General features: G+C 35.9%; 1 protein-coding gene across 2 annotated transcripts in view; it reads right to left on the bottom strand.

The window, feature by feature from the left end:
* Elf1 (E74 like ETS transcription factor 1) overlaps positions 1-15165 on the bottom strand; it is a 43667-nt gene that overhangs the window by 4118 nt on the left and 24384 nt on the right. The window contains exons 3-7 of one of the 2 annotated variants that reach the window (XM_010636931.2): positions 13620-13703; positions 11362-11529; positions 6221-6304; positions 4932-5124; positions 2546-2995 (exon numbers count right to left, since the gene is read on the bottom strand). In XM_010636931.2, the coding sequence (XP_010635233.1) occupies positions 2546-2995; positions 4932-5124; positions 6221-6304; positions 11362-11529; positions 13620-13703 (979 nt within the window). Of the gene's footprint in view, positions 1-2545; positions 2996-4931; positions 5125-6220; positions 6305-11361; positions 11530-13619; positions 13728-15165 lie in introns of both variants that reach the window. The other variant, XM_010636930.2, reaches the window with a different exon arrangement.

Raw genomic sequence — 15165 nt, 5'->3', positions numbered from 1 at the left:
TAGCTCAGTGGTTCTGCCGCCTGCCTCGTAAGCTCAAACTCCCTAGTTTGATCCCTCCCCAAAAAAAAAAAAAAAAAAAAAAAAAAAAGAATGATTTTAAGAAAACGTGTATGCTGGACATGGTGGTTAAGCCTGTAATCCCAGCATTTAAGAAGCAGAGGCAGGACTGCCATGAATTTGAGGCCCGCCTGGGCCACATAGTGAGCTCAAGGCTAGCCTGAACTATATACAGCAAGACTGTCTCAATCAGTCAAATCAAATAATAAAATGTATAAAGCAAAATGTGTACTGTACATGAATATTAACATACAACTGACATGCTGTAATGTGAAGTTTAAAATTTGAAAAAGTTTTAAAGTTATGTATTTCTTCAGTCTGTATAGCTCAATTACATTAAGTGTATAAAAATGAATGGACTTAATGTTGTCAGTTATTATGTTAGATGCTAGGAAAATAACACTGAATAAAATATGGCTCCTGACTGAGACAAAAGTATATAGGAGACAGGCATTAAAATCAACTAAAATACTAGGCTTATATAACAGATATAATCAGGCAATCTGCATTATCTGGAAAGCAAGAAAAGAATTCTGAGAAGATAACTAGCAGGTGAGACTTCAAAAGATTGATATACTCTATGGGCAACATGGATCTACCAACAGCTGTAAGGAGGCAGCAAAATGACTTGCAGTAATGCAGACTGAGTATACCTTAGCCAAATATAAAATTCTTTGAGTGTGGATATGATGCCACAAGTCAAAAATTCCATCCCTGACCTCAAGTGATGGGTTACAGTCAAACTTCACTGCCTAAACAGTTTAAATACAACTGCTAAAAAATTCAACTGAGTCACTCCAAAAAGGGATCCCAAGTGACAACCTGTGGTAACAGTATGTCTCCTAAATATATAAAATGATAAACAGTCTAGAAACCATACTTCCAACTAAACAGTTACAGGTAAACAAATAGGAACTAAAGGCAAATAAAACATTAGAAGGAAAATAGTGAACATTAAAGAAATGCTCCTTAATAAATGTTAAAAGATTTATCATTTCTGTCCAACTAAAGTAGAAAAATTCAACTTGCTGTAAATGGGGAGGGAAGGAAGGGATGAAGGGAGGGCAGGGACAAGGGAAAAAATGAGAACCAAGACCTGTCATATAAAGGTACAAGATCCCAATAATGAATATAACTGCACTGTATACCTAAAATGTACCAATAAACTCAGAGGAAAAAAAAAAGAAAAAGTCAACGTACATCATTGGAAGATTTAAGATTTCACAACGTATGGGCTGGGGATTTAGCTCAGAGGCACCACACCTGCCTTGCAAATCCAAGGTCCTGAGTTCAATCCCCAGTACCCCCCGCAACAAAAAATTTCACAATGTCAAAAATTTAAATGTACTATACATATAAGTCTGTCTTAATTCTAGGTAACATGAACTTACATCAAGATCAACTGAACAAAAACTTCAGCCTTTATATTCTGGAATATACCAATATAAAATTTAAATGTGATAATGATAAAGAATCATTTTTAGGACCAGGGATTTAGCTCAGTGGTTCTGCCACCTGCCTAGAAAGTACAAGGTCCTGAGTTCAATCCTAAAAAAAAAAAAAAAAAAAAAAAAAAAAAAAAAAAAGGAATCATTTTTCTTGGTTCTGGAAGGGCTCTTATGTGCCATTATAATTCATGTTCTGGAAAATTATGACATAAAAAAGGAGAATAAGGAGAATGGGAACAAAAAGCCACCTAATTTGTCTGCGAGCCTTCCTTGCCTGAGAACAGAGCTAGCACCTAAAATCAGATAAAACCAGCCCCTAATTTCCACAGATGAGTCTGTGGGTTTTCTTGGTCAATTTGGTTTTCAGCATCTTTCTTGGACCTCTGTGGCAATCTGATTTAATTCAATTAAAAAAAAAAAAAAAACTTTCTAACTTTCAGAATTCTAAAACCTAAAAGAAAGGACCTTAAATTCTTGGTATCCCTACCTGTTTGAACTTCAGAACTATTAAAATACAGGAGCTTCCTAAGGAATAGTATTTATTTCTTGGAATCTAATTCATTCTATACATGGTAGTATGTCAATTTATGTTGAATATTTGCAGATTCTGCTTTGGTTTAAAAAACAACCTGAAACCATTCTTTGAATTTTCTTACATTTGAATCATTTTTTGTTTGGCTCAATCTAGCAGACAAGACTTAAACTGATAAGAATAACAACAAATTATGTCCAAAGTTAAAACAATTATTGATCTAGAAATCAGAAGGCTGATATATATATATTGCTCCTGCAACAAGCTGTCAACCAAGACTCCTAGCTTTAGGCAGAGGATGTAACTTAGTGGTAGAGCACTTGCCTAGGGTGCATGAGGCCCTGCGTTTGATCTCCAACACTACTAAAGAAAAAAAACAAAACAAAACAAAACAAAAAAACTAACTCTATCGTAAAATGTTCACTTCTGAATCTTGATCCACTTCAAACTAATGGCTCTGGTCAGAAACATTATATAGCAATATGCATCATTTGGTTGGTTATCTCACCTAATACTCTGAATGGAAGAATTTAATGTTTCTTCCTGCATGCTACTGGTTATGGATGCTTCTTCCGGGACAGCTTGAACTGGCTGTACTACATGAACAGTCCGAAAGAGTTGGGTAGGATATGGAGGCTGTGAGGGCTGCACTGTCCTCAAAACTTCTGGTGGCTGGGCAATTTCCACAGGATCTTTGGTTTTTGTAGCTTTGTAATTCCCTGCTTTTAGAACAGTAGTGGCTCCTCCTCCTTTACCACCTGGACTTGAAGATACTCTTGATCGGCTTGCTTGATTCCTACTAGAAGTGGCTGTTGAAGATAGTGATGAATTTGAAGACTCAATGCTGGAACTTGGATCTTCATCATCTATATAGATAAGATCTTTTGGCATTTCTTTAAATTGATACACCAAGCGCTGACCTTCCACTTTTGCCAGAATACCCCTCTGGTAATAGTACCTATTGAAAGCAGACAATTTTATCAATATCTTATTCAATGAAACAAATTAAAATAATACCTAACAAAATCTAATTTTCCTAAGCCTAAGCAAAGATTTTTAAGTTGAAATGAAATGACATAATGAGAAAATAATGAAGGGCAGTTATCTCATATAGCATAAATATACAATTTACAGAAAGACAAATGTCCTTATTATTAGTTAAATCTAAAACCAGTGCTGATTAAGGAACTGCTGAAAAGTGACGGGCCCTTTATTTTTCTCCCTTCCTCTACCTTGCTGCTAACTTGCTGGAAGAATCAAGTCTACTAAAAACCTCAAGAAATTGTTTGCCCTCTTCAGCTTCCTATAACAATCCTACCATTTGTTTCAGTTTTGCGTGTAAAATTTAATGGTGTACGATAGAAGTGGTCAAATTCCTTCACTGATCTCACTCAAATCAAGTACCTAAAAATGTAAATCAAGTGGGCACGATGGCATATGTCTATGATCCCATCTATTCAGGAAGATCAGTTATTAGCCAGCCTGGTTAACTTATTAAGGCCTTGCTTAAAATTAAAAATTAAATTTTAAATAAAATATAAAAGGCTGGGGATACAGCTCAATGGCAGACCACGTGCATAGCGTGCATGAGGCCCTAGGTTCAATTCCCAGCACCATTTTTTTAAAGTATTGTTTTTAAAAAGTACTATTAAAAAACAAAAGGCTAAGTGAAAAATACTAAAAACCACAGCTAAATAGTTCTCTTTCAAAATAGCCAGACTACTTATCCTCTAAAAAGGATGCTTCAGATCATTCTATTTCTAACCTTTCTTAATACACAAAGATCTTGCAGAATAAATGACATGATCACAGAAAAATATGGAGTATAAGAATAAACTGGAAGCTGGGTGTGGTGGTACACGCCTGTAATCCCAGCACTTGGGAGGCTGAGGCAGGAGGATCGCTGTGAGTTACAGAGCAGCCTGGGCTACATAGTGAGTTCCAGGTCAGTCTCACCTACACAGTGACACGCTGTCTCAAAAAACCAAAAAAGAAAAAGAATAAATTGGTACCTTTCTTTAAAACTGTCATAATAACTGATATTAACAATAAAACATTAAATTACTACATTATAATAAATACCAGCACAACTAAGATTCATGTTTTAAAATGAATCTTCCTATTAAGTATAGCATTACTATTATTGGTACTTTGGGCTGAATTTAAATGTAATGCCTCAAAACATATGAGCCTGAGCCTGATAGCTAATTTACAATTCCTAAAGACAGACATTACAAATAACACACAGGTTGAATATTTTTTTATTTGAGATATTATAATAAGGATTTCAGATTTTGTGTATTTTTTTTTTAATATCACACAGACTTTACAGGTCAAGCATCCCTAATCGCAAAATCCAAATTTGAAAGGCTCCAAAATTCAATTTGAGCATTTGTCAGTGTCACTATCAAAATGCGGCAGGGCCATGGATTTGGCTCAGTGGCACCCACACCTGCCTTGCAAACATTTGATCCTGAGTTTGATCCCGGTACCAAAACAAAACAACAACAACAAAAAAAGTTCAGATTTTGGAGTGTTTTGGATTCCTTTTTAATTTAGAATAATCATCCTTACCTGAGGATTTTTTTTACATAAAGATGTTTTTAAGAAAAACATTTTCCCCAATTTGGAGTAAGATTTTAATTTAAGTATGTACTGATTTCTATTAATATTGTGACCTTGGCATTTCAGTAAATAATATTCACGACTTCTTTAATCCCATAATTTTAAAAAATTACATATGATTTCAATATCTAAGAAATTATTTTCCTTCCTTTGGTAGCTATGGACATTAAACCCAGGCCCCTGACCATGCTATTCAAGTGCTGTACCAATGAAATAGATTCTGAGCCTGTAGGAAATGACATTCATAACAACACAAAAACTTCACATACCTGAGTGCTCGTCCCATGGTCTCATAATTCATATCAGGTTTGTTTTTGTGCTTCCCCCACAACCTGGACACTGCTTTAGAATCGACCAATTTAAAAATGCCTTTTTCTCGCTGGGTCCATTTGATGTATTTAGGACAGGTAGCTTTGTCCTGGAGCAGGGCCAGTAAAAACTCCCAAAGATAAATTGTGTTCCCTGAAACAAGAATGAATGAATGAATGAAGGTATGTATGCATTTTGACAGGGTCTCACTCTGTAGTTTAAGTTTGGCCTTGGACTCACTATGTAACCCAGGCTGGCCTTGAACTCACAGCAATCCTCAGGCCTGCTCAACGTCCCAAGTGCTGGGATTATACGAATGTACCATTACACTCAGCACAAGAATTTATTTTTAAAGGACTAAAACTGAACTTGAAAGAGCACAACAAAACACTACTAAAGTCTTGTAAGTTTCATCATATATCTACACAAAAATATTATACACTTCAGTTAGTAATGCTGAGGTAATTCAGTTAGTATTGGTGATAATATGGTCATAATTTTTAGGGTCTAATAAAGACTATTTTATTAGTCCTCTATAAAATATCTGAACAGCAACAGTCTTGTCATTAGGTTTGTGACAATTTAGGGAGAAAGCACTTTCAACTTGATTTTTTTCAAGAACTATCACATAGAAGAAAAAAGCGGGGGGCAGGGATTTAGCTCAGTGGCACTGTGCCTATCTCACAAAGTACAAGGTTCTGAGTTCAATCCATGGTGCAAAGAAAGAAAAGAAGGTAGGAAAGCACGAAGGCAGGAGAGGGGGAGAAGAAGGTGGAGGGGGAGAGGGAGGGAGGGGAGAGGGAAAGGCGGAGTCGGGGGAGGGAGGCAAGGAGGAAGGGAGAAGGTTATATAAAATTATAAACAGTTAGTCTTTTTATATTAGAGCCAGCAGATCAGCCATAACAGCTTTCTTCAAATCTGCACAACAGTTATGAAAATGACAAAATGGCAAGACAAAGTAAGAATATAACTCTAAAAGGGAAATCTAACAGGGTTGGAATTCTTGCAAGGGATTATTAAATTAAAAAATGGATTCTGACAGGTAAATGAAAATAACTAAGGATTTATAGAATTTCTAAAAACTTATCTCAAGAGAAACTGGCAACTCTATCTTCTAAGTACTTGGTAGTGATGGATTCCATTTCAGCATATCAAGAAAACTAGTGCTTTCTATTTATAATGGGAAGACAAGTAAAGCAACGAGAATGCTGCTGGAGCAGTATTATAGAGAAATTATAGCAATACTTACCCTTCCCATCTTTGTTTTTCTTCTTCAAAGATATATTTGGTGTAGTGGCTGGGGAATCTGGTCGTGGGGGCTTACTTTTTCTCCCTGAAATTAGAATAGCTTTGCATAAATATTTGCTTGCACAGTGAGAGAACAGAGAATTTAGCTATTTTGTCATTTATCCAAAACTTTAAATCCCAAATGCTTTGTATATCAGACATTTAACTGATCTCTAAAAATGTTTACTAAAAGAAAAATAACTTCAGTAAAAACTGAAATGTAAAATTTAATGTAGATTAGATCATAAATATACCTATGGAAGAAATAATACTCTAAGCCACAAGCAGTGATGCATATCTATAGTCCCAAATAGGACGATAAGGCAAGATGATTGCAAGTTCAAGCTCAGTCTGGCCAGCTTAGCAAAACCCTGCCTCCAAATTAAAAAAAAAAAAAGTTTTTAAAGCAGTGACAAAATCTCAAAAAGTACAAGTGAAGAGTGAGGGAGAAACTAGCTCTGCAAAGGGAGCTTGAGCCACGTTAAAGATGAAAAAACAACATAAAAGTATACTTTCGTAGATATTGGTTGGGCTATCATGAGAAAAGCACAAAATCCCCAAACAAAATTTTTTAAAAGGACTTTGACGTGTAGCCCAGCGGTAGAGTACTTGTCTAGCTTGTGCAAGGCCTTAGATTCATCCCTGATACTGCTTTAAAAAAATAAAAAAGTAAAAAAATAAAAAGATACTTTATTTGTAAAAATCAAGTTGAATTTCAAATATTGTATCTCCTCTTTAAGGTAATCATATTGATAGTGCTTTCTTAAACTTTTGGAGAGTATTCTTGATATTGATAAAACTTTTGAGATTAAATCATTAGCCATATAGGTTTATTTGCTGGCTATATAAGGTTTTTAAAGCAGAAGTTACATTTTCTTGCATATAGTTAGTTCTAAAATATTAGAAACTTTTCCAAACTACAAATATAGAAAATATGTATCGCAAAATGTTGATGACCCATATAATCAATTTGGGGGAGGGGGATCTTTCTTTTTAGGACATAACTCCTTGCTACGTAGTTCAGGTTGGTCTTGAACTCATTATGTAGCCCAACCCGGCCTAGAACACATGGAGATCATCCTGCCTCGGCCTTTCAAATGCTGGGATTACAGGTTATGAGCCACCGTGCCTGGTGTATCTTGTGTATTTTTTAAATCTCATTTTTCTCTATTTAAATTTACAGCAAACCAGCTTCATGGTTATGAATTATCACCCTCTAAATAAATCTATCCCAATGGCTTTAATCTAGGTTGATCAAATATTGCACAGCTTTTTTGCGATCTTCTTTTGCTACTTATCTAGAACCATACTTTGGTAGCACTGTTTTCTGTAGTTGAGACGATCATGCTGTTGGAGCAGCCTACCATTCTGTATACAGTTACTACCTCCTTCCTCCACAGTCCTTGAGGTTGATGATTTCTGGTGAGATTATGGGTGAAGTTTTAGTTATTATAAAGCAATCATACAGGGCTGGGGATTTAGCTCAGTGGTTCCACCGCCTGCCTTGCAAGCACAAGGACCCAAGTTTGATTCCCAGTACCTAAATAAATAAGTAAATCAAGAAAAAGCAATCATACAAAAGGAAAATTGTAGAGCTAAAAATGACAAGGTTCATAACAACCTATTCCCAGAAACTGAGTAGGAAAATGGTTTCGAGTTATTTGGGTGGATGAGAGTAGGGGAAAAGATGGTCAAAACCCTACTAGAAATCTTCAAAGACTGACAAATGTACACCTGGGTGTGGTAGGTAGCACATGCTTTAACTCCAGCATTCCAGAGGCTGAGGCAAGAGGAACACTGCAAATTCAAGGTCAACCTGGGCTATGTAGTGAATTGAAAGCCATACTTAAATACATACCAAGACCTTATCAATCAATCAACAGACTGCTAAATGTATGGTAATCAGCTAGGTAAAACTTTCTCCTCACCACAGACATCTCCAAAGAACTCATTTATGAAGCAGATTCTCCTGGCTGAGTGTCTTCATGATAACAATTATTAGAGGTCAGCACAGGAGTAACCTCCTATCATCTCATTTTCAGTAAGCTATGTACTTGCTTTTTCTTTTTCCCATTGCCTTCCTCCAACTAGTTATGATAACAATTATTAGAGGTCAGCACAGGAGTAACCTCCTATCATCTCATTTTCAGTAAGCTACGTACTTGCTTTTTCTTTTTTCCCATTGCCTTCGTCCAACTACCTTTACTCATGTCAAGACACTGCTGGTAACCTATCCAAAATCCATCCTTTCCATTACTTTCTTTACTATTCAAGGTAGCAATGTACACAGCTTTGCATGAATTATAGTTTCTTGGGTGGAACATTTTTTGACTGACTGTTATTTTTTTTTTCCCTAGTACCAGGGACCACTGAGCTACATGCCTGGCTCTGACTGAATGTTATTTCTTTGTATCACTCTGAATATATCTAATCCCTCCCACCTCTAATGGGTACTTCTAAACTGCCAATCTAAAAATCAATGTTTTTAGGGCCAGGGATGTATAGTTCAGTGGTGCCTCACCTGCCTGGCAATTGCAAGGGCCTGAGTTTGATCCCTGGTACCACCAAAACAAACAAAAAACAAAAAGCAAAAAAAGAAAGAAAAAACATATGATTAATGTTCTTTAAGTGATGGCATTTCTCTCTGGTTTCTTTCTTTCTTCTTTTCAGGGGTACTTCGGAAGAGATTTTTGGGTATCTTTGGATATTCTGCATTTTTACTATCAATTCCTGGATTTATATACCAAGATGTATTGTAGTTAACACTATTCAGGATCCACAATGCTCAAGATTAATGTTGTTCTGGAAAATCCACAGTCACTGTCTTTGAATATTACTTCTGCCTTACTTTTCTGGGGCAAGACTATTAGGATCAAACCCAGGCCCTTGAGCATGCTAAGCAAGCACTTCACCACTGAGCTACATCCCTAACCCTGGCTCCTTTCTTTAACCTATGTTGAGATACATCCTTTTTCTGTTGGTTCTTTTTTTTTGGTACTAGGGATCAAACTCGGGTCCTTGCACTTGTGAGGCAGGCAGAGGCACCACTGAGCTAAATCCCCGGCCCTTTGTTGTATTTGTTAACACTGTGTGCCATTTTACTGCAGACCAATTTCTTCGATCAGCAGTTGCTGTACATTTGGGTGGTTTCCAGTTTGGGGCAACTGCAAATAGGGCTGGCAAGAATATTCGTGTGTAAGTTTGTCTATAAACCCAGTCTCATTTCTTTTGTTTAAATACTTAAAAGCAGAATGGCTACGTGACATGACTTTCTATATTAAGATTTTTAAGAGAATGATAGAACTATTTTCCACAACAATTTTTCTCCATGAAGATACGGCAATCACATGGCTCACCTCATTTGTTTTCTCTTACAGGAAGAACACTGGCTTCTGTTGACTTATATCCAATTTCTTTAGTACCACAGTTTCATGTATTTTGTCTGTTATTCCATTTTGGCTAGCAGAGGAAGTTCCACCTTGTCCTTTTTAATAGTCTTATTCTTAGATAATGTTACTTATCAACGGGTTAACTCCTTGACCGTATTTTTATTCTTTTTATTTAAAAACCATAATCACCTTCAAACTTTCTACTTGATCATTTTATTATCTCTGTCTCTTAGAGAACATTAAAATTTTCTATACCTGCTGCTTTTTACTCAGGAAGTGTGTTCCTCATGTATTCTGTGATATGTTGGTTCTCCTTAAACAAGGCTTTATCTGAGGAAATCCTGTGTAGCCTAGGTTGAATGTGTAAACCACCAGAGCAATTACATAAGAGTTTCTGCTTGATGCCTTAAAGTAACTACAAGCCTGGGTCCACTTATAACGTGAATTGCTGGGCTGAGAATTCCTATAGTCAGCAATAGTTTAGTCTCATTGTAAACTTAGTTATCAAGGAGGCCAAGGATTATGAATTCGCAAAGGAAAAATCCCTCCACTCAAGAGCCTTGGCTGACAAATACAAGCTTCCTTGACATCTGTATCAGCAAGTGGAATTTTGCCCTGAAGCTGTCCCACTAATTTGCCCACATCTGTCTCTAGTCGTCCACCTTGCATAGGTCCAATACCTAAGCTTCTGCATCATAGGGGCAATAAAGCCATTGCCTTCTCAGGCCTTCAGAGCTGTGAGAGTAGCTATTGCAACTACTTTCATTCTCATTTTTGGCTCCTAGAATTTCCCTTCCTTTCATGTAAACTTAGATTGTTGGTCGTGAAGAAAGAAAATAAAGACAAGAAAAGATTACTAGTAGCTGGTGATGCCCAATACCTAAGCTTCTGCATCATAGGGGCAATAAAGCCATTGCCTTCTCAGGCCTTCAGAGCTGTGAGAGTAGCTATTGCAACTACTTTCATTCTCATTTTTGGCTCCTAGAATTTCCCTTCCTTTCATGTAAACTTAGATTGTTGGTCGTGAAGAAAGAAAATAAAGACAAGAAAAGATTACTAGTAGCTGGTGATGCCATTAACTAAGATATTAAAGTCAAGATATTATACAAGGAGGAACAGAACCAGAACACAAACGGAAACTGCAAGAATGTCAGAATTGAGAATGCAAATGTGGTCCCAATTTGTGACAGTGAACACTCTCCTTTAACACATTCCTACATTTTTCTCAATTACTTAATTTCTGATTTCCAACTTATTGAAGTTTTCCAAATGGAATCTTACACTGCAATCATTGATACAGACTGGTGACTTTCAATCTATGTTGAAGCTGACCTGCCCTTGTCCCTAAGCTCTTTTTGAGGCTTTGATGAAAGAGCTTAGATAAAAATATGAGGCTTCACAAAGTTGGAAACTGGGGCCAGGGATTTAGCTCAGTGGTTCCAGCACTTGCCTTGCAAGCACAAGAACCCGAGTTCAATCCTCACTTATCAATCAATAAACAAACATTTGGAAACTATCTTTTCTATATTTTCAGTATTCTAAATCCATAAAACATTTTTTAAAAAATGACTCTAATTTGAAGAAATACTTATTGTGCCCAAAAAGGTTTTTTTTTAACCCTGTTTTAATTAGAATAAAATTATACTACTGAATAAAAATTATGTTTAGATTTTACATCAAAGATGTGACTATGTGCTCAAAAGAAATTACGCACCTTTCTTTCTTTTAGGCTGTTCTGGTGATGAGGCTCCTGGTGAGTCTGCATATGTTTCTTGCACCGGCTGAGTTTCCAGCACTTCAGGAATCCCATCCAATGTGACGGATACATGGGTGATTGGGGCAACTACAATGTCATCTTCAGATGAACTAAATATATTACTACCTAATAGAAATAAAATCAATTAAATATAATCAACTGTGTATTGTAAACTAAAGCTTAATAAAATCATTTCCTATTCCTATGAAGATTAAAGTAGAAATAAAATCTTAAAATCTATTTTCTGATTTTTATTTCCCTTTCTCTAAATCCTGCTCGGTTTTACTCAACTATTTCAAAGTTGCTCCTGCTTGACTTCTTATCACCAGTCTCTCCTGTCTTTTCTCTCCGTGTTAACAGTTATCTCCTAAAACCTAAGAGTTTAATCTGACATTATTCCTCTATACAAAAGCTTTACATGCTGAAAATCAAAAGTAAAAATCATAGGAAAAATATCTTAAAATTTGCTGAAGGAAAAGGATAAGAACAACCCAAACTCCACAGTGTACCTTTCAAAATTTCCACAATCTAATTCAAATCTACCTTTCCAATCTCATCTCCTACCTACTATGAAGCTTGCAGTTTAGTTATATCAAAACATGTACCTTTCATAATTTTGTTTGTTTTTAAAGGTCTATGCCTGAGGCTCTATCCATTAACTTCTACCTTTCACTGTTCTCTCCTGTCTGCCTTCCTATTAAAAGTTTACCATTTGTACCCCACGTTAAAATATTACATCAAGCAGGTATGGTGGCACACTCTGGTAATCCCAGCTACTCAGGAGGTTGAGTCAGGATGTCATGTTTGCGGGGACTCTCGGCACCTTAGTGAGATCCTGGTGAAATGAAATGAAATGAAGGTCTAGGGATATAGCTCAGTGGTAGAGTTTCTGCTTGCCTGATTCAAACTAAAATAAAAGCTCAGTGGTAGAGTATGTGCCTGTATACCATGTGTGTAACCTTGGGTTCAATCCCCAGTCCTATAAAACATCTCCCTACCCTAAACATCCCCTCAATGAATCAATGAATCCTGTCTCTGATGTTCTCTGCTTTAGTATACACTGCTTCCAAAAAGCTTTGTTATCACTCTGCAGGCCTTTAATTTTAGTTTTTACAATTACTTACAAAGAATTAAATTGTAATTAGAAACCTAGCAAGAATTTGTCTGAAAAATAAAAATTTTTCAAAAGTGCTGGGAATGCACTCAGCAAAGTTCCTGGGTTTAATCTTCAGCATTGTAGGTAAATAAAATGTAAGACCGGGGAAAGAAATCTATTCATTTGTGTATATTATTGTCTAATGCACTGCTGCAGTGACTACAGCAAACTCTCATGAATATCTTCAATTGATTTAGTAATTGTATGAGCTTAAGTAATTCTTTGTCAGAAAAAGTACAAAGAAAAGCATAATTTCATAATGAATCAATAATGTGGCAATGAGTTTTATGCCATAAAAAGTTCGCAAAGTTTTCAATTATTTTGCCAATCCACTTGTGATTATCTATAGAGATTAGTAAATTATAATGATCTGGGCTCATCAAAGAGATTAAGAGAAGAAATTATGCTTGAAAAGGGCTAAAGGTGTAGGGAAAGTGGAAAGGGTACGGGAAAGGTAATAAGGGAAAAAACAAAAATAGGAGAAAATAAAAAAATGGAAATAAAATGTTTGTAAATGCGGAGGGGAGGAGTGGGTGAAGGGAGGGCAGGGACAAGGGGAAAAAATGAGAACCAAGACCTGTCATGTAAAGGTACAAGATCCCAATGATGAATGTAACTGTACTGTGTACCTCGAATGTACCAATAAACTCAATGAGGTGAAAAAAAAGAAATTATGCAAAATAGTTTCACCAAAGAGATGAAGACAGAAAATTGCGCATAATCTACTATTTTATAACTAATAAATTACTTTTGTTTTTAGAGGTTTCATTCCCTCAAATTAAAGTCTTTTTTTTTTTTTTTTGATACCAGGGATCAAAGTCTGGACCTTGAGCTTTCGCGGCAGGTGGCAGAACCACTGAGCTAAATCCCCGGCCTAGCCTTAACTGAATACTTTAGCAAAGATGTAGATAGCAAAGGTGTCTTAATAAGTACTGTACCTTAAGATGTGCTCAGAACGTTTATTAAACATGATCTCTGATATCTAGATATTTAGCATTTAACAGAGAATGATAAGAATGACTTTACACAGTGCAGAAAAATAAACAATCAAATCACTCACTTATTCGTTTTTCATCCAGCACAGGACCAGGAGAATCCATATTAAGGAGTGCCTCAGCAGCTTCAATAGTTTCAATTGTTTCATCCCCATTATGACAAGAAGCTTCAACTATAACACATTTAAAGAAAACACAATTAGTCACAAGACGTTCATTGCTCTGAAATTCATATACCAATCTTCTCAACCAACGTACATCACTTAGTGTAGATTTATATACACAGAAACTATCAACACATACAACTTCTATCAACATGTAATACTATATCTGATTAATTAACTGCCTGTTTTTTAATTTTTACAGAAACTCTGCAAGATGTTGGAGGTAAAAAGAGCATATATTCAGGAGGAAATTCACTAATCATTTCTCTGCCAATTCTTATATATTTTCCATAATTAAGGATGATTAAGGATAATTAAGTATTCTACAATGACAGGAATCTTAACCAAATCACTGAAGCAGTATGTCACTAAGAAAGTCATTTTGTTTCTCAGGACCTCATACTATATAAAATGACTACACTGATAGCCTTAGATACTTTTCAGCTCTAAGATCAATGCGACTACTCTGACTGGAACACAAGTTAATCAACCGTTGAAGCTTATTTCATTAGTGAGTCACTATTTCCAAAAAGATTTAGACACAGTCACATTGTTCAAAGTCTAATCATCCTTTGTGGCATCATTTTTCTGTGGTGTATTTTGTGGAACATTCATTACTCTACCATGGACTTTGCCCAATCCATGGTATAAATTATACAATACTCTTAGATGGCTGAATGTGTAATATAAAATCATGACTCAAATTCAGGGTAGGACTGACAGTATGTAACTAAATACAGGCCTTGTAATTTTACACAAACCTAAAAAGTAAACATAAACACAACATCTGTAATGGAGGAAGAGTTTCCACACAAGTTAGAATAAGGTCTATAAATTTTTAGAACTTGTTAACACCACAACTTTTTTTTCCCCACATAAAAGATTTACATGCAACTCCCAAAATAAAACAGATAAAAACGGGTATTTTTTTCTACTCTTTTTCCTTTCGTGTGTGTGTGTGTGTGTGTGTGTGTCTGTGTGTGTCTGAGTGTAGGGGGGCAATGGACACTGAACTCAAGACCTCTGCACTAAGCTGCACCCCTAGCCCTGATTTTTTTATTTTGAGCCACAGTCTGGCTACATTGCCCAACTTGGGCTTGAATTTGTAATTCTCCTGCCTCAGAGCGCTGCTATTCCAGGCATGTGCCACCTTGCTTCACTGTATGTTTTGTTTTGCTATCAGGGATCAAAGTCAGGACCTTGTACTTGAGAGGTAGGTGGCAAAACCACTGAACTAAATACCCAGCCCTTCACTGTACAGTTTTATAGATTCAATTTGATATAATCAAACTTTATATAAGATAAATCAACAATTAAAATGAGTTTTCTGAGGAATATAAAAATAGGGATTATGACAGCTGCTTTAACACAAGCTTCAAATTCAATATAGCCATTAAATCTTTTTTACTATTGGAAATACCTTTTTTTTTTTTTTTTTTTTTTTTTT

The sequence above is a fragment of the Fukomys damarensis genome, unplaced genomic scaffold (genome assembly GCF_012274545.1).
Source record: "Fukomys damarensis isolate Sample0158 unplaced genomic scaffold, DMR_v1.0_HiC HiC_scaffold_38, whole genome shotgun sequence".
In the NCBI taxonomy this organism is placed as follows: Eukaryota; Metazoa; Chordata; class Mammalia; order Rodentia; family Bathyergidae; genus Fukomys; species Fukomys damarensis.
Note: the sequence above shows the minus strand (reverse complement) of the source record. Positions and strands in the feature narration are given on the sequence as shown.